The following is a 22053-nucleotide window of genomic DNA, read 5'->3' as shown; positions in this document are numbered from 1 at the left end:
AGCAAGTTATGAATTGTTAATACATTGAATAAATTTCAGCAAAGGCGTAGTTAAGCGGACAGGAAATGCAATAATGCGTATTGACCATTCGGATTACTGACATTCAACGTCGCGTTGTCAATCGCAACGGTTGTGGCTAACAGACAAATTGGAAACGCGTAATGGCGCCATATACGTGATTTATTTAAATGCTTAAGAGTATACATATAAAAACACAATATCAAAAAATTTTCATAACAATAATAATTAAAAATAATGGACTACTGCTTGGGAAGCATAAATACTTTTTAAATTAATATAGTGAGCAACCGGTCTATCTTGATTGCAAACAAAGCATAAGAAAACTTTTGAAAAATAATTAATAGTGTTGATTCAAATACATACAAGTGATCTAGTGTATTCGTATACTCATGCTTAATGAATATGGATTTATATGTATCTGTATAATAACGGAATGGTTGTCTCGTGTGCATAAAACTAATGAAATGAAACTAGTGGCTCATAATTTATAATAATACATACGTAATAACATTTACACTAATGTATATACATATATATATTTACAACATATATTTATTTACAACATATGTACTTATATATATTCTCAAGCTCAAGCTTACACACAACATATTTCATTTTCTTTGCGAGTATAAAAATGTATAAACGTAGCTTAGCAAACAACACAGTACTCAAATTAAGGGAATTGGGGAATAACTGAATCATAAAAAAAAAATTCACTTTAACAAATGTTTATCAAAGGCACATAGCTATTTACACTTTTTGTTTAACAAGCTATAATACTCTTCCAAGTGCTAATCGATCACAAATCGATTGAAATTGAGAACATGTGTTAGAAAACACATGCTTTCGTCAATCTGACCGACTTTTTATTATAGATTCAAATTGAAATCCGTATGGTATTGAAAACATTATTTCAGTTCACAACATTAATTCAACGAATAATATAAATAAGTGAAATTTATGTAACAAAAAAGGAGGAAAATTTAATAACAACATTGTACAGTGCCTATTATTATCAGTTCAAAATTTAACTTTATAAAATTTTATATAATGCATAAAAGCGAACAGTCGTCAAGTGTTTAAAATGTTCCCAGCACATGTTGGAAACAAGGTGAATATGTGATCTTTACAAAGCAATATACCACTAATAAAATTTCAGCAAAAAAATATATATTTGTATGTTATATAAATATATATGTACGTATATACGCGTACTCAATATCTAGTAGTTATTTAATTTTAATTTCACATGTTTAAGATTGACATACATATGTCTAGGGCAGTTATGTTGACCGAAATCCTTCTTTTAATTTCATGGTTGTTTGTAAAATAAGCTGCAAACCCTTAACATATCCAACATTTATAGTTTTACATATATGTATATGCAATAGGGTGGGTAAAAAAAAAATTAATTATCTTTTTCGCTTGGAAAACTTCTTTGGTGGAAACCTCTAAGGTACCCTTTTACTTATGGGCATGCCGAATTCAAGAACACAAATGTCTTTTATAAAATAAATAACTTATTTCCGCTAATATGATAAAAGCTTTGCAGGAACTTCATAACATTACTAATTTACTGAGCTCGGACTTGGGCATTCACACGTCATTTTTCCTTTCATGCATTATCTAAAAACTTGAAATATTGCATTGGTACTACTTTATTGCATAATTCAGCTATGTGATGGAATTTGAACATTATAAACTTTTAAAAACTTCTAGTTTTCGTGACATATGTAAATATAAAATAATAGTTCACTCGTGTTCTAAATAGGTCACATTGACGGAATATAAAATACTTTGTAACCAAATAATCATAACTTGAAGACTGCCACATATGCCTTATAAGAGAAATGTGCATGCTCTTGTGTATACACATGAGTGACATAGGTTACTCATACGCATGGCCCCTTTACGTTAATGAAGCAATTGAATATTTATAGCATAGATATTCAAACTATGTTTATTTTTATACCACAATTATAGGGTATATACAGATATTATATATGTAGATATTAATGTACTACAATTGGGGTATTCTCGATCCAACACAACTCACGAACTGTAATATTAGCTGCAACAGAACACAGCTATACGTCAATTAGGGGTATGACGGCTGCTTGAATTCTATGACGACCTAATTGCCAACACGCAAGCGCGCCTAAAAATATGCTTATCCAAGTAACTGTGCGTTTAATATTTATACAGTTTGCAAGTAAATGGAAATTATATGAATTGAATTGAAATTGAAACAAGTTTCGTCATAGCTGAACGCCGTCGACAAACCGTCAGTGTTAATGTGTGTTTTACGTTTATAGTCAAACCCTTAGTTTCTATCGTTATTTTATTTTTGGTATTGACTTTCTAATTCTTTTAACACTAATATTTGTAGGTTTAAGCATAACTATGTAGTTAAATTTCACAGCAAAATGCATGATCCAAGCTACGATGTTAGTAACAGTAAAACCTCCGCGCACAATAAATACAGTATTGATCGAATTGAGAAACAAAAACTTGAACAGTCCAATAAAGAGAAGAGTTTGGATAGTCAAGTTGATTCCAGCAATCGCCCCTTTCATATGCGTGGCGATAGCGTTGATGATGAGAGTACCGCACCTATAACAGAATCAAATTCACGTGAGGACCTCATTGCGAGTACTGAACATTTTACAGAGGCTCCGACAGAATTTCCACGTAAGGAATAATTATTATTAAATATACGTATTGGAAACGAATATTAATCACAAGATATGATAAAAACTTCTACAGGATTCTTGTCAGTGCCAGTTTTACGCAACTTTCGACCATATTCCGAAAAATTTGCATCACGCCAAATCTCATCCAGTCCTGCGAAAAGTGATCGAGTTTTACTTTCAAATCCGACGGGGGGGAAAATGCGTACAAGACGTTTAAGCCAGGACAGTGGAATTGTTTCAGGACGTTTGTTTGGTGGTTTGGTAAGCATAAATAATCTCGTATACATATAACTATAATAGAGTTATGTATTGTATTTGTAGGAAAGCAACATTCTCGATACAGTGGCTCCCACTAAGCATTTCGCCAAATCATCTGATAATTTATATAATTCTTTTATAAGTGAAGCCGCAGCAAATGCCTACAATCAACAGCAGCAGGAACAAACAAATGAACAAACAGTGAGTGAAACAAAGGAACAAACTATAATACCATACACAACCAAATCCACTGAACGACAGCCACCAGCTTCAAAAGTAAACTACACTGAAAAATGGCTCAACTCGACAATCTCCCGAACTCTAGATCATTTGAAGCCGAACTCCATCGCTCTGCCACTGCCTACTCATATTGAAACAGAGTCAGCAGAGCCTAGTCCCACACAAGCATTTGGACCGAAAGTGTTGAATATTGAAGATATTCCCGGTACAGCGATGCGACGTGGTCTAGATATTCATTTGAATACGCCACTTGTTGAGGACACTTCTTATAGGGAGGACACTGATCAGTGTGATATGACTAACTCGAACGTTTTACAAAATCAATTTGGATACAAGCAATTAGTACCCGTATCACGTAAGAGTTCGAAAAGCTCCGTGGGCGACAGCAGTTTAAGCGGTAGCCATTATGACAGTCGAAATACTAGTAAAAGTCACAGTGCGAGTGGTGAAGAACGCGATATGCGCCGCGTTAGTAAACAAGACAGAGAGGTGAAATAGTTGAAGAAATATATCATTTTATTATGTAGCTGTAAGTAATTTCGTTTACAGGGTCTTGATCCAGAATCCCTTATGTTTCGTGATGGACGGCGTAAAGTTGATATGGTATTGGCTTGGGAAGAGGAAGATTTTGGTGTAATGACCGAGGCCGAATCACGCCGTCGTGACAATCGTCGCTGTTTTATGGACAATCTGATTAAAGAAGGACTGGAAGTTGAGTTAGAAGACAAAACGCAGTCCTTTAATGAAAAAACGTATTTTCTAAAAATTCATTTACCTTGGCGCCTGGAGACGAGACTGGCGGAAGTCATGAACTTAAAGTTGCCGATCAAGCGGTTCATTACGATATCAGTAAAAGCGTCCTGGGTATGTTACTATCACTTTATTTTGTAGTATAAATATAGAGTTCCTCAAAAAAATTGTTCGAATGTTGATCGAAAACAGGAAATAAGTAGGTCTCAAGAAACTTCACTTAGTAAATCATTAAAAGAGCTGAATAACATACTACATCATTCGCAGTAACTTCTCTTCAAATCGATGAGTCAAATGATTTCGATCGCCCCATATTTAGCTACAAAGTTAACTTACAGTTCGTTTGGTTTTCAAGAATTTAGTTGCGATTTAAATTCAACATATTTGATATACATATTGGATAAAATTGAGTTATTCTCTTTTCGCCTTTTCATATTCGTAGGATGATGAGAATGTGGTGGCACGCAATGTCCACTACTGGAAGTCTCTCTGGAATCGGCTAACTCGGAAAATTCAGCTTGACCAAAGCGTTTTGGAAGGGGAAACAACGTTCAAAGCTTCTACTGCCAATGGTAATGCTGAGGAACAGTAAGTACATAGATTTGGTATTCATCAATATGAAGAGGAAAAGTGAAAAAATAATAATATTACAGATTTATAGTCAAAGATCGCGCCACTGCGTATACGAGTGCCCAACGTTCTCTAATGGTTATGCAGGTGCTTATTCGTACCCCTTTCGACGATAGTGACCGTGTTGGGATTCGACGTTTGCTCAATGATTCCACTTATTTGGCTTGCTTTCCTTTGCACGAAGGTCGTTATGATCGTCCACACTCTAGTGGGGTCTCATTTGACCGCCGTATTTTATATCTCACGTGGGCTCATCCTTCTCAGTGGTACAAAAAGCAGCCTTTGTGTTTGGTTCGCAAGTACTTTGGCGATAAGATTGCTCTATACTTTTGTTGGCTGGGTTTCTACACGGAGATGTTGGTTTATCCGGCAGTTGTGGGCACTTTGTGTTTCCTTTACGGGCTTGCATCTCTGGATTCAGAAGATAATACTCCAAGTAAGGAAATTTGCAATGAATTTGGGACTGGCAATATTACACTCTGTCCGCTGTGTGATAAGGCCTGTAGTTATCAGCATTTGTACGAGTCTTGCTTATTTTCTCGCTTGACATACCTCTTCGACAATCCTTCTACAGTATTTTTTGCTATATTTATGTCATTTTGGGGTAAGTTATGAGATACATACATATGTATACATATGTATGCGAAATATATTACAATTATTAACAGCAACGACATTTCTGGAGTTATGGAAACGCAAGCAGTCTGTAATTGTCTGGGAATGGGACTTACACAATGTTGAATCCGATGAGGAAAATCGTCCAGAGTTTGAAACAAATGCTACTACATTCCGTATGAATCCAGTGACACGAGAGAAGGAACCCTATATGTCCACATGGAGCCGAGCTATACGGTTCGTCATTACCGGTAGTGCGGTCTTATTTATGGTAAAACTACTTTAAGAAATTAAATTTAAGTGAATTAAATATTTGCTTACTTTTTCACAGATCTCGGTAGTTTTGTCCGCTGTGTTGGGGACCATCATATACCGTATATCATTGGTTTCAGTCATTTATGGTGGGGGTGGGTTCTTCGTAAAGGAACATGCAAAATTATTTACAACTGTTACAGCTGCATTGATCAATTTAGTAGTAATTATGGTATTAACAAGGGTAAGATATTTATAGTTGAAAAATTTCTTCAATTTAAGTACATAGAACATTGCCCCCCTCTAGATCTATCATCGCATGGCCATAAGATTGACAAATTTGGAAAACCCTCGAACTCACACCGAGTACGAAGACTCCTACACTTTTAAAATATTCTTTTTTGAGTTTATGAATTTCTACTCATCGCTCATATATATTGCGTTTTTCAAAGGTCGATTTTTTGATTATCCTGGCGATGATCAAGCCAGACGTAGTGAATTTTTTCGTCTTAAAAATGATATTTGCGATCCGGCTGGATGTTTATCAGAACTTTGCATTCAGCTTGCGATTATTATGGTGGGAAAACAGTGTTGGAACAATTTTATGGAGTATCTTTTTCCAAAATTGTATAATTGGTGGCGACATCGCAAGCACAAAGCTGCAACCAAGGATGTTACCCACTTACATATGGCTTGGGAGCAGGATTATCACATGCAGGACCCAGGACGCTTGGCTTTGTTTGATGAATATTTAGAAATGAGTACGAGCTTAAAATATTGCATTTATTTATTTATTTGACCTTAACTAAATTACTTTACAAACATAACAATTTTCACAGTACTGCAGTATGGTTTCGTGACATTGTTTGTGGCAGCATTCCCCTTGGCTCCACTTTTCGCGCTACTAAACAACGTTGCGGAAATCCGTTTGGATGCATACAAAATGGTAACACAGGCTCGCCGTCCACTAGCAGAGCGTGTTGAGGACATTGGTGCTTGGTATGGCATCTTACGCATTATAACCTATACAGCCGTTGTGTCCAATGCTTTTGTGATAGCCTACACAAGTGATTTTATACCGCGCATGGTCTACAAGTTCGTATATTCCAATACGAACACACTGGTGGGTTATATAGAGCATTCGCTTTCAACTTTCAATACATCGGACTACAAAGAGGAGTGGGGAGCAACAAGCAGCGAAAAGGATCCGGATGTGTGCCAATATCGTGGTTACCGGTGAGTTTAGTTACCAGAATGTAATGTGTTTTAACTTATATTTAAATAAGCATCTTGTTTATAATTGTGGAAAGTAGAAACGGACCTCATGATCCCGAACCCTATGGATTGAGCCCCCATTACTGGCATGTTTTTGCTGCGCGCTTGGCTTTCGTTGTTGTTTTCGAGGTAACTATAATTTCAACTGTTTGCATAGAACTGAATTTACGAGATTTATATACATATGTATTGAATATTTTTCAAGCACGTCGTTTTCGTCATCACAGGCATTATGCAATTTATAATCCCAGACATACCCGCTGAAGTGAAGACACAAATGCAGCGCGAACAGTTACTTGCTAAAGAAGCGAAATACCAGCACGGCATTAAACGCGCTCAACAGGGTGAAAATCAGGATCTATTGAGTATTTTCCGAGATGCGGGCAGTCGTAGTAGTGGTGCTACTTTGGGTACGAGTGGCTTTGTTGGACGTGGAAGTTGGGCGCGACGTTTCAGTCGACTTAGTGATGGCTTAGATGCACATGTAGAAGTAGCGTCACGACCTCGTCGCTCAGTGGAGTCGACAGTATGGGAGGTTTCTTGACACGAAGAAGAAGAAGAAGCCCAAGAGCCGAAAATTGCCAAAAAATAATAAAACCACCAAATCGTACGAAAAATATAAAGTGGCCGCAAATATTACGAATATTTGACTTAAGTTACGTAAAAATTTGTTTGCATACATACATATGTATGTATGCATATGGTTTTAAAAATAGGATACTTATTTAATCCTTTCCTCATATTGATGCAATAAATCAAATATCTATTCATATCAAAAATCGAATTAGAGACATGTAGTAGTCTAAGATTCAAATTATTGATTGTAAATAATTTCTACAATATAAAAATTTACAGACGTACATATATTTGTTTTTATGTAAATAAATTTCTCTGCTTAATTAAATGTTAACAAATGATTGAAGTTAAAAAACTGAATTTAATTAACCAAACATTTAATACAATTTTAATTGATAAACGATCCTAAACCATTCGAATTTCGCATGTATGTAAATATGTACATATGTATATTATAACTAGCGTACACCTATGTAGTTAAATTATGTATGAATACAAAATCAATATTTCAGTTTTCCGTTTCCATCGTGACAAAAGTTTATTATGGTAACTTGACTTTTTCACATACCTTTGTATGTATGTATGTATTTAAGTTTTTACTTTTCCTTGAAAAAATACTTACATACATATGTAAATATAAGTATTTTTCATAAAATGGCAAAGAAGCCCACACCTGAAGATATTTTTTACGATCATCTAACATTAGGTTTAATGGGGACACTTGGTAAGTCTAAAGAAGCAATCTTTCATGCGCAAACATACATACATACATGTAATTCTGTTCTTCATATTTAATGTTCAAATTAGCCAAGCTTCCGCGAGTATGTAACGTTAACTGTGAACATCGTAAACCGTGTGAAAAGGCTCAGATTGTTAATTGGGAACAAAGGAATACTATATATTTGCCCGAAGATATGAAAAAGTTTTATTTGTCCACGGATGGATTTCTCTTACAATGGAGCTATCAGTATGCACGTAAGAATTTATTTTTTGGTTTCATTATAAATTTATAATTTCATCCTTCATCAGCAAAGGATTTGCGCCGTGTAGGTTTTATTCATATTCCACGTCTTCACCAAATTACTTTGTCACGTGACAACATTGAACCGTTAATCAATTTGAGTGCAAATACTACATCAGAAAAGACTCTTGCAGGCCACGAAACGAGAGTTGCTGACGATGTTGGAACAGATACAAGTGGGGGTGTGGGGGCAAATGTCAGCGTTCCTATATTGTTAACAAGGAAAGATCGATGGGGTAATCCACTACCCAATATATCAACAAAGACAAAAATATTTGAAATTAATAATGTCAATGATGTTGCCAAAGTGTGTATGCTCTATGAGGCAAATTGTTCGAACAATCCAAAATTCTACCTATTCGAGTTAAATGCCATGAAATGGATATTTCTTTCCGATACATTTAGCGAATACTTACGGATGGCCATTGCACATTTAGGATTACCATTTTGGGAGCTTTGTTTCTCCAATATAGGCTTACCATCGTGGACAGAGGTATACAAACAGTTATTTGTAATACAAACTCTAAATCAGATATTAATTATTTTCTTCCTAAAGCAATTGTTTATGTTGCTAGCACCACATTTGTTGGAGGACTATGAACCGCGACGTGACCGCCAAATTCACCCATCCCCTGAACACCCATATAATATTATCGACACCTCTGTTTTTCGCATTAAACCAAAAGGTTCTATGAAAAACGCACCTTCAAGGAAAAATGTATCTTGATTTCGTACGAAAAAAACATACATACATACATATATTTGAAGAAATAAATATTTTTTAGCGCATCTTCTAATAATTACATAAATTTCTTGTCTAATAAAAAAATTTAAAAACAAATTTGATTAATAAAAATCAATATTTTGGCTTTCCAAATCGGACAACATTTTATCCCGAATTTGCGGTCTTGGATCTTCTTTTATTTCTGTAGAAATTGCACCGGATTTTCCCAGTAGAAACTCTAATTCATCGAGCGTAAGTTTCTCGCCTCTCAACTCCAGTGGTCCAATATATTGTTTCTTTAATTGGCCTTCGTTATAAATAAAAATTGTCGGTAAGTTTTTTTCAGGAAAGTTAGGTATGCAAGTGGTTGCAATGGAACGTAAGAATTTCGTTTGCGGAAATTTTGCAGCCAACTGTTGCATGTGGTGATGAATAAGAGAGCAAAGGGGTACACCATTTGCATAAAGATGGATCACTACCCAAATGCCATCACCCGCTTTTGTCACCTCGCTTACATAATCTTGTCCAGATATTTCCCGCACTGTTCCAAATTTTTCTTTCTCGGCAAATGCCCTCATTTCTGCTATCCGTCGCTGGCGGTATTGTTCTAATACCTCTTCGTCTTCGGAATCTTCCAGTTCATCTAACTCATCCAAAGACATTTCGTGAATTTTCTTTGAACAACCATTTTCCCCACTCCTTAAATCGGTTCGCCTGTTTATGGCATCGTCCATCATCTCTTGGATTTGCTCCTCTGTGATTTCAGCTTCTTTTTGCTTCGGTTCAAGAATGCCTTTTGCACGGAGCACATCATTCCATTCGGTATCCTCATTAGGGTCCTTTATAGAGAAAAATGTTTTACAAAATAGCTTCAAATTTTTTGAAATGTCATGCACCAATAATATCGGCCCATGCTGATCAATTGGAATGTTTTATTTTTAGACCAGTTTCATGACCATATATGGATTGACTGTGGTCATATAGAGGATTTTCTGAATAATTACCTGCATGTTTAAGTGATAAACTTTAAAAATAATTATTTAAATTAACAATTTAAAATTAATTGTATACAGGCTAGTGATTCATATATTTAATTCGGTAGATAGTAAAAAATATACGAGACACAAATAATATAAGCAATTGATCAAGTAACCAAAGGAAACTGATAAATTGACGTTTATCTTTTTCTTATGGTGTATCATTCGTAGAGTGCTGCCAAATTGCATTTCACTTCATAGTAGGAATATGTTCAGACAAGGAAACTTTCGTTGCAGTGTTGCCATGTGTTCACAAAAACAATATTTTATTTCAAAAATTATTTATTACGTTTCTTCAGATTTTCAGTTTACAGCTAACGAAATGAAGTTACTGGGTGTAATTTTAAACACGCCAATAAATTATATTACAAAAAATGCTTCATAAATGATTCGTTATAAATTAAAACTTAAAAATCCTCATTGATTAAATGTTTCAAATATTTTTCAGTTCACAAATTATGAAAGTATTACACCAAATATCCTACAAAAATAAAAATTTTGAATATTTATCAAGATTAAACAAAAAACATTTTTAAATTGAAATATGTTATTTAGGAATCAGTTAATAGATACTATTCATACGATATAGTTTGAGAAAACTGGTGAGTAATATGGATAAGTAAAATTTAAAATAGAATATAGTTGTTTTGACAAAATAGAGTAATATTTTTCCTATAAGGATAAACACTACTAGTCAATAATTTTTTTAACTCGTCGTTGGGAACTTAGTACAAGGCTGTATTATCGAAGTTTTACGTGCAGGCACCGTTTCCGGAGTAGGTATTGCTTCACCAGTTGCCACTTTATTGGCAAACACTTGCTTTACTCCACCGCCTTTCTGCTTTGCCATTTGGTAATCACCAGAGTCGAAGAATTTTTGCTGTAAATTTGTAACATGACAATTTGTTTTATTTTGTTTGACTACAATATATCGATTATACGTACACCTTTCTGTAACCGCTTTTGAAGGAAAGCTGAATGACCCCCAGGGCCACGCAGACCAGATGGATACTTTGACTTCAATTTTTCTTCTTCTATTTTCTCTAGTTCTCGGGGATTGGCCTAACATAGAGAATAAGTTATTTTTTAACTTTAACTTTTACTTTATAATGACTCAGAAATTTACAGTTTATATACATATTCAATACAATAACCATACCTGATCTTGAGCTTCAGGGGCTTCTGGTGGTGTGGATGGTAAGCTGGAATCTTCTCCGGCGCTCATCTTTTCAAGGATTTAAACTGCTATAATTACATAAAATATATGAAGCCATATTTTTTGCAAGGTCGTCTAATGCCATTGATATTTGAACAATTTAGAAACATCACAATAAAATTTAACATGAAATAAAGGTAGGTAGATGGCAGCTAATGTAACATACGCAAACACATGCATGAACATGATATGAATACATATGTATGAGCCAGTTTTTTAGTCCTTTAAACCTATCTGCTTATTAAATAATTTTATTGGTAAAATTCTTATTTCATATAAGCGGGGATTTAAATGCACTTTGCAAAATTAGTACATAAGTATGCACATGTCGAAAGTCCGATTTATATGAAAATATTTCAAGTTCAAGGGATATAAATACCGTTGAGAGTACATAATAATATTTCACCTCTTTTATTTTTGAAGCCAACGTAAAAATGTATATAAAAATTGATTGTACAATATATATGTAGATCACGTGCTCCAAAAATTTTGCTGTTGGATACTTAAATTTTAACATCTCCAAAATGTGGCACAAGGACTACGGCTTTTATTAAAAAATGGCCAATGTGGTGTCAAAATTAAAGGGTAATATACATCATAGTTTAAAATATGTTACAACGTACCTGTGAAACTGATTGGCTCTTTTTTCGTTAAATTTATTATTTTTTCTTTCCTACTTCGATTATTTTGCGATGGCTACTATGTGGTACTCCGCTAATTGATGTTCGCCAATTGCAAAAAAACCAATAACACAGCCGTTGATTTGCTCTAAATGCAACGCAAAATAAAGCGGTGAAAAGGGAAAAAGTAACGGTCTCGGGACTTATTTATATTTGGTCTACAGTTGTATAAACTCACAAACGTTCTTTTAACGAACTTAGCTTATTGGCTTTCTAACAATCTTAAATATTTTATGCAAACAAAAATTTCACGCTAATTTTCTTTCCCAAAATCGTTTTGTGCTGTTTTTACCCAGAGTTGTACTCGAAGTGTAGACTTATTATAAAGTTGCCACTGAGTAAAAGGAAATTCAATGTAATAAATTACATATTAATTAATGATATTTTTAATAATAATTATTACCAAAGTAATGAAAATATTACTGCACCATACATAAATAATATCAAGTGGTTGGATTAATGATTATATGAAAAAAAATTATAACATTGTACTTAAAACACAGCTGATTATTTATTTTCTTTTATACGGTATTTGGCAATACACACATATGTTAAAACTCAATTTTCAGTTGACATTTCTATCGCAAAAATTTATCAGATTTTTGAAGGAGTGAATTATATTATATTGTTGGGATTAGAAAATCAAATAGAGATGAATTCGAAGGATAGAGAGATTTCAAAGTCGAAGTTCAAGTTCTTCATGAAGAATCCTAAAGGCATTGCTGGTAATAATTTTATCATCTACACTCTTCTGCATACCAGAATAATACATTTACTCATTACATGGGAATAACTTTAGGTGGTGCTTGCGAACGTTCCCTGCGTCCCGAGGTAGAACGAGAATTAAGACCTGAACAGACAACTGCTCAGCGATGTAAAACGTTGTCGGAACTGCAACTGCAGAATATGAAATTAGAAGAGGTAAATAATTACAATATCTCAATTTTAATTGGGTTAATCGTGTTGCTATCTACAGGCTTCCATTAGGGAACTATGGAATCTTACCAAGGACTTAATAATACCAAATAAACCAGCAGAATGTCGCCAAACAGCCTTAACTTTCTATAAAAGACTTATTCACAGTCAATATAAAAACTTGAATTTGTTGCGGCAGCATTTCTTTCTTGTTATACAAAACCATGAAGTTGGGGAAGACCTAAAACATCGGTTAGAATTGCTAGATACCTTAACTGATAATGGGAAAGATATTCAAAATTTCGAAGAAGAGGTAAGTAATGAAACTTTATTTGTAACAGCGAATAAAAATACTTTTGCATAGATTGGCAAATTTATGTTACAATGGATACCAGCTATAACTGAGGCTCATTTACTTCGAGAGTTCTTGAGCATTTTAGGGAATATCATTAAGTTCAATGCTTCATTGTTGGATAAAGATATAGTTGTTGGTATTATTCAGTATGTATTTATTGTATCTTTGTCTTTTTGATAAACTGTATACATATATAATAATATCCATTTTTCTTAAGAAATGCCTGTAATTTGAGTTGTACAGTTGAAGAAGATGACATTGGCATTCAGTGTCTGACTATTCTTGAAATGGTTATGTGCTACACGATATTTCCAAGCGAACCTTTAAGACAATGTGTTATTACATTGTGTCGTACAGTTAATTATTCACCATATTGTCAGGCGTCATGGAAGGTGAGTTTTATCTTAACATTTAAAATAATATCCTTTGAATCGTTGTTTACTTTTTATACTATATTAGTTAGAATGAAGCTCTTTTTCTTTTATTTTGTCATGCACCAATTGGAATTCTTCTTACAAAACCCTAAAGAAAACTTATAAACCTTGAATATAAAGTTATATTATTCAACTGCGTCAATGTATACATTGATTTCATTTTTAATTTATTTGAAATTACGTAAGAACTAAATGTTTAATTTAAATTGAAATCAAAAATTTATAAATTTTGATGACAGTTTATCATACACCGATTTATTCGGTTGATCGACAGCAAAATCTTTTATCTGTTCTATTTCTTTTTTGATACTTTTATCTATGTTGTTCACCACATTTGGAACAACGGTTTGATTTTGATTATCTAGATTGACATTTGTAACTGCTTTTGTAGTAGGGAGAGCTGGTTGCTCTTTCATATATATAATTTCAGCTTTTTCTGTATATTTTATTGCTTCATGCAATTTATTCAGCTGTTCAGTACAAATCTCATTTACATCCCAACGGCAGAAGCGTTTGTTTTTATCATAGTATGATCCCTTTGGACAACGTCTAGGAAACATTCGGCCATTTATACATAGAAAGAATTTATCACATTCTTTTATATATGGCTGAAAGTCTGCTATATTATTGCCAAAACTGCTACATATTTCAGTCATCGCCAATTCAGTGGAGCTCATGCTGGGCAAAGCTATACAAATGCCACTCAAATCTGGAAGACAGCTACTGATTTGTTCGCTATAATATTGTCCCCGTGGGCATTGCTGCAGTACTGCTTTACCATCACTGCATATATAGTATGTTTCGCAATCATCTGGATTGCTGATGATGGCATAAGGAGGTAGAAGGCAACTACATTTGTGGTCGGCGCTTGTAGCTATTGGCTGACAGCTGGCATATTTCGTTGAAAAATATTGCTCCTTTGTACAATTTTGTATGACATATTCTCCATTCTCACAACGGGAAAAGGCTTGACAGTTGTCATTGATGCGGCGTATGCTTTGAGGTGTGCATTTATCTATTGCCTCCATAGTTGAACAAATCCCTATTTTACAACGTTTTTCCTTTGGATCGAAATAATAATTATCGGCGCAGCTATATTCCTCTGCATTACCATTAAGGCATAGGTAGAATTTATGGCAGTCTTCTTCACTCTGAACAACATCCCAGTCTGATTTCAAATTGCAAACATTATATTCTTTTCGGTCCTAGAAAATAAAAAAAGATCCCTTTGTGAATAAAACAAAAACTCACGTTTATTCTCTTTGTACCAACAAGATTTGCTCCACAAATTTGGTCTATCATTGCCAAAAGGCATGCGACTGCTTGAACCACTATAAAATAAATTTTATTAAAAAAAAAATATTAGCAACTTTGAACATAAGTAACTAACAAGTGTTGTGATTGTTCACTTACATTTCATTACCATATTTAATTAACGGCTTATGTATTTATTTTTTATAACGATATTAAGTACAGATTCGTGGTCGTTGAAAATATTTCACTGAGCCAACCTTTTGTGCCTACTGTTATTTTTATTCCGAATGTGCAATGATAATTTTTAATAAACACTCATTTTATCAGCTCATTTCTTCCAAACATCCATTTACTTCCGTTCTGAATTGTGTTCTGCGCGACAAACAACGATGCAATCATGCAAAGTTTTTGGTTGGGCTCAATTTCACAATCACTTATTACCCTACCCATAAGGCACACATTTCAATACACACGCAAATATATGTATGTCTATTTAAATCAATGAATACATCAGGTGTTAATATTCTGGCGTGCAGTTATCTCTGAATAAGAATGTTCAATATTTCGGTTTTCGGTTTTTGTTTTACTATCCTCTTTAATATCGCCGCCCCACTTTTCAAATTTTTACTTGTAACATAGTTCAATTATCTCATTTCTTCACATGATTTTTCGTGGCAGGCAAATTCAATGATATCTGATACCAATTACACTGAATATTTTCGATTCTTATTGTCATATGTGTGTGTACAAAAACTCGCGAGTTTTTGGCGTGAATCACTTTATATTTTACTATTAAAACAAATCTTTTAATTTAGATAATGAAAAACCTATTAGGCACACAACTGGGATATCACTCTATGAAAATGATGTGCAACATCCTTAACGACCGCAGTCTTTACGGAGACCAACAACTCTTACGGGGTGCAGTGTTTCATCTGAACATGAATATTTTTGGTTCAAATGTAGTTTTTCAAGTGTCCCCAATGTTTTATGCATCTACGGTTCTGACCTGTTTTCTCCACGTAAGTTCATGTTACACACTCCCTCTACACATGTATATAATTAATTTATGTTAAATTATATATCAATGTTTATTGCTTCTGGAGGCATTGGAAAGTAAACAAGTAATCGTGACGTTCGAAGTAATTTTAAGTGTAAGACGAGTTATTAATTACTACAAATCGGAACTATCAGAGATAATATGGGATTGTATTTGTGATACAATGAACGCAATTCTCGATAATATTGAATATTACGGTTAGTATAATTATTACATAGATATGTGTGTACATTTTTATAAAAACTTGTATAAAACTGTGTCCTCAACGATTTTTTAGAGCAAGTCAATATCAACCGGGATAGGCTTCACTACTTGCAAATAAATTTTCATGAAAATATTGATTGCATTGAACAACTTTTATATGATGACACCACACCAATTCTTGCAAATATTAATCGGATCTATGACTTGATCGAACGCGTGTCAGAAAATCGCAGTGAGGCATCTGTACTCAAACTTATAGAGTATCGGTCGACAAAGGTAACCGCTACACGACCACAATGGTTACAAGTGCTCAACGACTTTATCTGCCGCTTTTATAAAATGCCCAATACGAATGTTCGCCTCAAAGCAATCCAATCCTTGGTTCGCATTATGGAATTAAACCGTTATAGCTATGAAGAAGAAATACTTGAACGCGTCGTCATTCCACACTTTTCACAAATTTCTAATGAGATAGATTTGCAAATTCGTGTGTCTGTAGCAAATGCTTTAGTGGAGTTTGCACGACACTGCGATACCAAACGCTGTGGTGAGCTACTGGATATATTGGAAAAGCTTGTTAACCGACCATTTGAACAGCATACGAATTCTGGCGACTTTATTATTAAGTGTGAATCGGATATATTAGATGTCGTGACGGCAGTACATGGGCTAATTGAAATATTTGCTGTAAAATTACATCGCTTGCCTTCAACGCATGCCATTAAAATTTTTAACATACTGATAAGTCATTTAGAGCAACATTATGAACGTCCGAAAGTATTCGAAAATGGTCGCATTGTTCGTTTTAAGGTAATTGGGATATGATTCGCCATAAACGAGTAAGTGTTGGTCTTATAATATTTCCTGTAGATTTTCAAGTGGCTCCTGCGCGCACGTGCAAATGCTTCTTATCATATAGGCTATCCAGATCCTGAAAATGGAGACGCCATAAAGTTCAGCGCATACTTGGGTATCGATTCCAGTTTACCACCACAAGGAAACCAACATCCACGACACCAATTACCATCACACGATTTAATAGCAGGCTCCCATTTTACAACTATTTCGATACGCAGGGCTTGCAAAACTATTATCAAATGCCTAGATTTAGAGCGTGGTGAGTTAAAACATACATGTTTTTATGTAATTGTTGTTGCTGTAGCGGTCGAGTTGACAGTCCTTGGGCGGATAAAAAATCCGGGTCCATACTGGATACGCTTATATGTTTTTATCTTAAAGTATACTGCAACTGTTAACGAAATAAATATTATACCTAACTTTCATTTACCATCCTCTAGATTATGAAGTTCTACAATTAGTTATCAAAGAGCTACCAAAAGTGTTATGTAACAAAGCTCTTATCCAAGGAAATGACATTGAAGCATTAGCTGTTTCGTTATTTCGCATTTTCCAGGATGTTAACAAAGCTCTACACCTTAGTTATGCACCGACTAGTGAGGAGGTGAATGCATTGTTTCTGCCAGCAATCGCTTCATTGGTGATTTATCATCATTGTATATCATCACACCAAATTAATACATTAATATTAGCGCTTTGCTCCGGCATATTCTCGGGCACAGCTAATGTCTGCATAAATACGTTAACAACGATGATTCTTGAAATGCCCGATACATTGACGCGCACATTGGCCGATATATTGCTTCAAATGAGCAAAATGTCGGATACTGCTATGGTTGCAATACCTGTGCTGGAGTTTCTATCAAGTAATGTGTAACAGTATTAACTATGCAATACAATAATTGTGAACTAACTCTTTTGCTCTCGGCTTACTGTTTTTAGTTTTGAGCCGAATGCCCAATCAATATTTTACAAACTTCATACCACGTCAATACATGTATGTATTTGCTATATCTTTGCCATACACTAAACCGAATAGATATGACCACTATACGGTGTCGCTGGCACACCATGTTATTGCTGGCTGGTTTCTAAAATGCAAGCTGGATATGCGCAAGAATTTTGTCACCTACATAATATCGGTATGTCTACACAAGTGAATTTTAATTTTTTATTAAATGTTATAATATTATGAATTTCAGTCGATTCAATCAAACGCCAGCATGTTATACGATGACATTGACAAGTTTAAGCACAGCATACAGCGCCAGGATTTAAATAGTTTGAATGAAGATTCATCAAATCGCAAGCGCAGCACAAGCTTGACAGAACGCGGTAGTCGTAATACAAATGTACGAAACGGTTCTGATATGCGACCGCCAATCAACGACAATTTAAAGAGCTTTCATGCAGAATTAGCGGAGACTTGTATAGATTTCTTGGCCCGTCATACTTTTTCGCCATGTTCGGCTTTACCTAAGCGGTAAGTTCTCATTAATTGATATATTATTCCGAGGGCTAATAGTTAGTTAATTTTTTATCCTAAAACGATTTCAGCTTGCCTGCAGTGGAATATTTATTAAAAGACGGTTTGTCGCAGACATGGGTAGTTGGACATAACTTGGTAACAATTACAACTTCTGGCTGCCCTACTGGACCTATACGAAACGGCCTATGCGATCGTTGTTCTCATATAGGAAAACAGCCAATCAGTAGCAGTAGCTTGGTGGCAAGCAAAAGTGATTCGAGTAGTACAGCACCATTATCGCCGGAAACTAACAATACACAGTCTTCAGTCATTCCATTGGCCGCAGAACGTCGCTATACCAAAGCCAGTCTACAGTATAGTAGTGGAAATGAGTCCGCAGGTAGCACTGATCTCACTTCCTCTTCTTCATCTGCTTCGGGCGCGATTAGTTCAAACATTGCCATAACTCAGCGACAAATATCAAACAGTTCGACCGCTTCGTTAGAGGCGCTTTCACGTCGTGGTTCAAATCCAGAACCCTCAGAGGGAGTTGCGGGCGCTGTTGGCAGTACTACTTCACTACTGGGTGGTCATTCACTTTCAACAACGAGTATAAGTGCTTCTCCGACACAATTGCAGTCAGTGCAGCAGCAGCTTTGTGTACGTTCATGTACTGGATGGGCAGAAATATTGATACGTCGACCGACAGGCAACATTTCGTGGATAACGCGCATACAGAATCCTATAGCAAACGATTGCTTTGGACATGATTTGCCATTTAGTAACATAATTTCACTCTTTTTACCAACATCTCATGGCGGTGTGTTTGGACCCGACTTCACTCACTCGACCTTAATGCCAGAACTGCAAACAGAAACCGGAAAATCCGTTGTTGGTGGTATTTCTAATGCTTTTTCATCTAATACAAGTGCAGATAACGATGGATTAGTACAGCCTGTGGTAAGCGCTCCAATAATTGCAGATGAACAAAAAACGGCGGGTGCCAACACAAAGGTTCGAGCTCTGCAACGTCAAGAGGAGATTTCATCGTCAACAATTGTGCCCCCTTTGGGTTCTTCTCTGAGTACCGCTGCTATCGACATACCCAAACCATTAACAAGTAAACGTATTGGCGGAAAGGAGGCACTAGCCGATAGCGTAAGCGATGGAGAAGCCGATGATGATACGAGGCAATTTGCAGATGAATTATCGCGTGCGCGCAATCCTGTGCGTCGTGTAAATTCAAGCCCCGAGATGAGTTCCAGTTGGAGACAGACTTTTTTGGCAGCAAAGCCAGCGCCTCTGTCTGCAGAATCAGCCAAAATAAAAGGTAGTAAATATTCTGCGAGCCTTCAAGGTCTTGAGGAGGCTCATAGTCAGCAACAGCAGCAACAAATCCAACTGCAACAACAAAAGAAAAAAAGCGTACAATATACAAAAGATATGAGAGTCAGCTGCGAAGCGATCCCAGAAGAAATTGCCGGCTCCACGCCACCACAGGTGCAATCTGCCGATACTCTAGCAGTTGCAACATCGGGAGTGCCAGCAAATGAGCTTCTTTCATCTCTTTCGGCCGGCTCCGTAGCAACAGCGGCACAAAATCTATTGACAAATAGTACAGCGATTATTGCATTGCCACCCAAACAACATTCAGCTGATGATGTTAGCATTAGCGCCAGCATGCCAGCTACCTCGGTGCAACAATCGACATCTAGCTCGTCGCTGAAACTGAATGTGGATGTTGAAAAGGTAGTGACGAAGCCGCCACATTCTCCAGTAGCAGTACCGTCACCGCAATCACCACGATTGGACAAACAGCCCCCCAACAGTGGTCAAAAGACGACTACTTTTACTACTAACGCACCAACAAGCCACCAGGGACTTGCTAAATCAAGCAGCAGCGGTGGAGGCAATGCTAATCTCACAAGTGCTTCATCATACCTGGGAGGAGGGCCAAGTGATTATGGAAATAATAGTAATGGCGACATGATGAGAGGGCGTTCGAAAACCATTTCTGTGGTCCGTGAGGTAAACGGCCGTTCTCGTCCGGCTACGTCGAACTTCCGAAGTTTTAACAATACATCTAAACCATCAGTCAACGCTAAACTCTGTATGAATCCGAGTTTTTTGTTCATGCAACTTTACCATACGGGCCAATTGCAAGTGACAGATGTACCCATCAAAGTTCCACAAGAAGAAACTAATGTACTAACTGTACTTGACTTAGCACCACCTTTTGAAACACACAAGATAGGGGTGCTCTATGTTGGACAAGGGCAATGTAACAATGTGGTCGAAATTCTACGTAATTCGCATGGTAGTATGAGGTACGTGGAGTTCCTAAGTAATATCGGCACACTTGTTAGCCTAAAGGAGGCAGAACGGAACAACTTGTTTGTTAACTTAGACAGAGGTGGCGCAGATGGAAAGTTCACATACGTCTGGAAAGACGACATTGTGCAGGTGAATTAACAGCTCTGCAACTATTAATTAACTAAATTGTGTGTAACTATTTGCATTTTTGTATTACTTAGGTAACGTTCCATGTCGCCACTTTAATGCCGACTAACTTGCAGAAAGATCCAAATTGCAACGAAAAGAAAAAACACATCGGTAACGATTTCGTTAAAATCGTTTATAATGAGAGTGGCGAAGAATATAATCTAAATACAATATCGGTATGTATGAACGACAGTAATTATAGTTCTTATTCTGTATTGTATACTTTCTTCCAGGGCCACTTTAACTATGCTTGCGTTATTGTAGAACCTTTAGAATTGAATAGTAACCGCGTTTATGTAAAAGCGCGGCCGGAAATATCGAAATTCGTGTGCCATCCCGAACCAAAAATTGTTTCAGATCACAGTGCACCATTATTGGCTCGACAGCTCGCATTGCACGCGAACGTAAGTAGATACATACATATGTGCATTTTAGCATAAATATTAGGTATTAGTTTGATTAGTAATACAAAAAGACTTTTCCGACTACCCAATATTTAATGCACTTATTATTTGTCTCTTTTTGTCAAATTCTTTTCAGCTCGCTTCACAAGTATACCAGAGTCTGCAGAAGAAAAATCCATATGCTTCCAATTGGCTGGAACGCTTGCGAATAATTAAAAGGCTGCGAACAAAGGTAAGAAATAGATATATTAGTAATAAAAATGTATTTAGTATGGAAAAACAAAATTTACAGTTAATTGAGCAACAAAATGATCAACATCAAACTGGAACTTCTTCAAGTGCTGAAGCTGAAGAGCATACGAGCGACCATTTAAAGAAACACAACACTAATCGTGATTTTACTAAATACGCTTAAATTATTGAAGTCGAACTGAATAAATATACTCTTGTAATAATCATATAGAATCTGTTTAGTGAACTTGAAAATTTAATCTTCTATTCGAAATTACGTACGAAGAAAAGTTTTCTAAAGACACAACCGAAAATCATGCGTTAAATATTATATACATAAAGAAATCGCAAACGATGTAAAATACACATAACGCATAACG

General features: G+C 35.7%; 6 protein-coding genes across 11 annotated transcripts; 3 read left to right on the top strand and 3 right to left on the bottom strand.

Moving 5' to 3' along the window:
• The first annotated feature begins 86 nt into the window (after nt 1–86).
• Nucleotides 87–7594, top strand: LOC126762148 (anoctamin-4). 4 transcript variants are annotated; one of them, XM_050478684.1, is made up of 14 exons: nt 87–522; nt 897–1132; nt 2411–2712; nt 2788–2975; nt 3036–3701; nt 3762–4076; nt 4405–4550; nt 4616–5196; nt 5261–5478; nt 5539–5703; nt 5767–6220; nt 6299–6695; nt 6773–6863; nt 6962–7085. In XM_050478684.1, exons 2-14 carry the CDS (start codon nt 1119–1121, stop codon nt 6977–6979), a joined length of 3555 nt encoding a protein of 1184 aa, XP_050334641.1. In that variant the 5' UTR covers nt 87–522; nt 897–1118; the 3' UTR covers nt 6980–7085. The 4 variants fall into 4 exon arrangements, with proteins under 4 accessions (XP_050334641.1, XP_050334639.1, XP_050334638.1 ...); XM_050478682.1 differs by having other exon boundaries at nt 92–522; nt 2444–2712; nt 6940–7594; XM_050478681.1 differs by having other exon boundaries at nt 92–522; nt 6940–7594.
• A 144-nt stretch (nt 7595–7738) lies between these two features.
• On the top strand, nt 7739–9058 carry LOC126762157 (tubulin polyglutamylase complex subunit 2). The gene is made up of 4 exons (XM_050478700.1): nt 7739–8034; nt 8118–8285; nt 8340–8824; nt 8888–9058. The coding sequence occupies exons 1-4, from the start codon at nt 7893–7895 to the stop codon at nt 9056–9058; spliced, it is 966 nt and encodes a 321-aa protein (XP_050334657.1). The 5' UTR covers nt 7739–7892.
• Nucleotides 9055–10216, bottom strand: LOC126762159 (viral IAP-associated factor homolog). Its single transcript, XM_050478703.1, has 2 exons — nt 10060–10216; nt 9055–9894 (listed from the first exon to the last, which is right to left on the bottom strand). The coding sequence occupies exons 1-2, from the start codon at nt 10063–10065 to the stop codon at nt 9178–9180; spliced, it is 723 nt and encodes a 240-aa protein (XP_050334660.1). The 5' UTR covers nt 10066–10216; the 3' UTR covers nt 9055–9177.
• A 405-nt stretch (nt 10217–10621) lies between these two features.
• LOC126762164 (cAMP-regulated phosphoprotein 19) lies at nt 10622–12278 on the bottom strand. 2 transcript variants are annotated; one of them, XM_050478708.1, is made up of 4 exons: nt 11932–12278; nt 11252–11337; nt 11038–11154; nt 10622–10972 (listed from the first exon to the last, which is right to left on the bottom strand). In XM_050478708.1, exons 2-4 carry the CDS (start codon nt 11315–11317, stop codon nt 10799–10801), a joined length of 357 nt encoding a protein of 118 aa, XP_050334665.1. In that variant the 5' UTR covers nt 11318–11337; nt 11932–12278; the 3' UTR covers nt 10622–10798. The 2 variants fall into 2 exon arrangements, with proteins under 2 accessions (XP_050334665.1, XP_050334666.1); XM_050478709.1 differs by having other exon boundaries at nt 11252–11334.
• Nucleotides 12279–12559: 281 nt separating this feature from the next.
• LOC126762145 (tuberin) lies at nt 12560–21907 on the top strand. 2 transcript variants are annotated; one of them, XM_050478677.1, is made up of 17 exons: nt 12560–12713; nt 12788–12909; nt 12965–13216; nt 13268–13404; nt 13476–13650; nt 15762–15968; nt 16053–16203; nt 16284–17020; nt 17081–17327; nt 17509–17934; nt 18011–18210; nt 18271–18551; nt 18626–20999; nt 21071–21214; nt 21272–21442; nt 21579–21674; nt 21735–21907. In XM_050478677.1, the coding sequence occupies exons 1-17, from the start codon at nt 12641–12643 to the stop codon at nt 21855–21857; spliced, it is 5916 nt and encodes a 1971-aa protein (XP_050334634.1). In that variant the 5' UTR covers nt 12560–12640; the 3' UTR covers nt 21858–21907. The 2 variants fall into 2 exon arrangements, with proteins under 2 accessions (XP_050334634.1, XP_050334635.1); XM_050478678.1 differs by lacking the exons at nt 12560–12713; nt 12788–12909; nt 12965–13216; nt 13268–13404; nt 13476–13650 and adding an exon at nt 15579–15684.
• LOC126762152 (peritrophin-48-like) lies at nt 13389–15571 on the bottom strand. Its single transcript, XM_050478694.1, has 3 exons — nt 15106–15571; nt 14965–15023; nt 13389–14897 (listed from the first exon to the last, which is right to left on the bottom strand). The coding sequence occupies exons 1-3, from the start codon at nt 15116–15118 to the stop codon at nt 13905–13907; spliced, it is 1065 nt and encodes a 354-aa protein (XP_050334651.1). The 5' UTR covers nt 15119–15571; the 3' UTR covers nt 13389–13904.
• Nucleotides 21908–22053: the final 146 nt, after the last annotated feature.

The sequence above is a fragment of the Bactrocera neohumeralis genome, chromosome 6 (genome assembly GCF_024586455.1).
Source record: "Bactrocera neohumeralis isolate Rockhampton chromosome 6, APGP_CSIRO_Bneo_wtdbg2-racon-allhic-juicebox.fasta_v2, whole genome shotgun sequence".
NCBI classification, from domain to species: Eukaryota; Metazoa; Arthropoda; class Insecta; order Diptera; family Tephritidae; genus Bactrocera; species Bactrocera neohumeralis.
Note: the sequence above shows the minus strand (reverse complement) of the source record. Positions and strands in the feature narration are given on the sequence as shown.

What these genes read in the sequence shown, in the direction of transcription:
- LOC126762148 (XM_050478681.1), top strand. An exon ending in TATCAGTAAAAGCGTCCTGG is followed by an intron (nt 4,077 to 4,404) that starts GTATGTTACTAT and finishes TCATATTCGTAG; the next exon opens with GATGATGAGAATGTGGTGGC. An exon ending in TGCCAATATCGTGGTTACCG is followed by an intron (nt 6,696 to 6,772) that starts GTGAGTTTAGTT and finishes TGTGGAAAGTAG; the next exon opens with AAACGGACCTCATGATCCCG.
- LOC126762157 (XM_050478700.1), top strand. Translation starts at nt 7,893, where the DNA reads ATGTATTTAAGTTTTTACTTTTCCTTGAAAAAATACTTACATACATAT. An exon ending in AGGTTTAATGGGGACACTTG is followed by an intron (nt 8,035 to 8,117) that starts GTAAGTCTAAAG and finishes TGTTCAAATTAG; the next exon opens with CCAAGCTTCCGCGAGTATGT. An exon ending in GCTTACCATCGTGGACAGAG is followed by an intron (nt 8,825 to 8,887) that starts GTATACAAACAG and finishes TTCTTCCTAAAG; the next exon opens with CAATTGTTTATGTTGCTAGC.
- LOC126762164 (XM_050478708.1), bottom strand. Translation starts at nt 11,317, where the DNA reads ATGAGCGCCGGAGAAGATTCCAGCTTACCATCCACACCACCAGAAGCC. An exon ending in CCCCTGAAGCTCAAGATCAG is followed by an intron (nt 11,155 to 11,251) that starts GTATGGTTATTG and finishes TCTCTATGTTAG; the next exon opens with GCCAATCCCCGAGAACTAGA. An exon ending in AAAAGCGGTTACAGAAAGGT is followed by an intron (nt 10,973 to 11,037) that starts GTACGTATAATC and finishes ACAAATTTACAG; the next exon opens with CAAAAATTCTTCGACTCTGG.
- LOC126762145 (XM_050478677.1), top strand. Translation starts at nt 12,641, where the DNA reads ATGAATTCGAAGGATAGAGAGATTTCAAAGTCGAAGTTCAAGTTCTTC. An exon ending in TTCTGACCTGTTTTCTCCAC is followed by an intron (nt 15,969 to 16,052) that starts GTAAGTTCATGT and finishes TTGCTTCTGGAG; the next exon opens with GCATTGGAAAGTAAACAAGT. An exon ending in TGTGCTGGAGTTTCTATCAA is followed by an intron (nt 17,935 to 18,010) that starts GTAATGTGTAAC and finishes TACTGTTTTTAG; the next exon opens with TTTTGAGCCGAATGCCCAAT.
- LOC126762152 (XM_050478694.1), bottom strand. An exon ending in AAATTTGTGGAGCAAATCTT is followed by an intron (nt 14,898 to 14,964) that starts GTTGGTACAAAG and finishes TTTATTTTCTAG; the next exon opens with GACCGAAAAGAATATAATGT.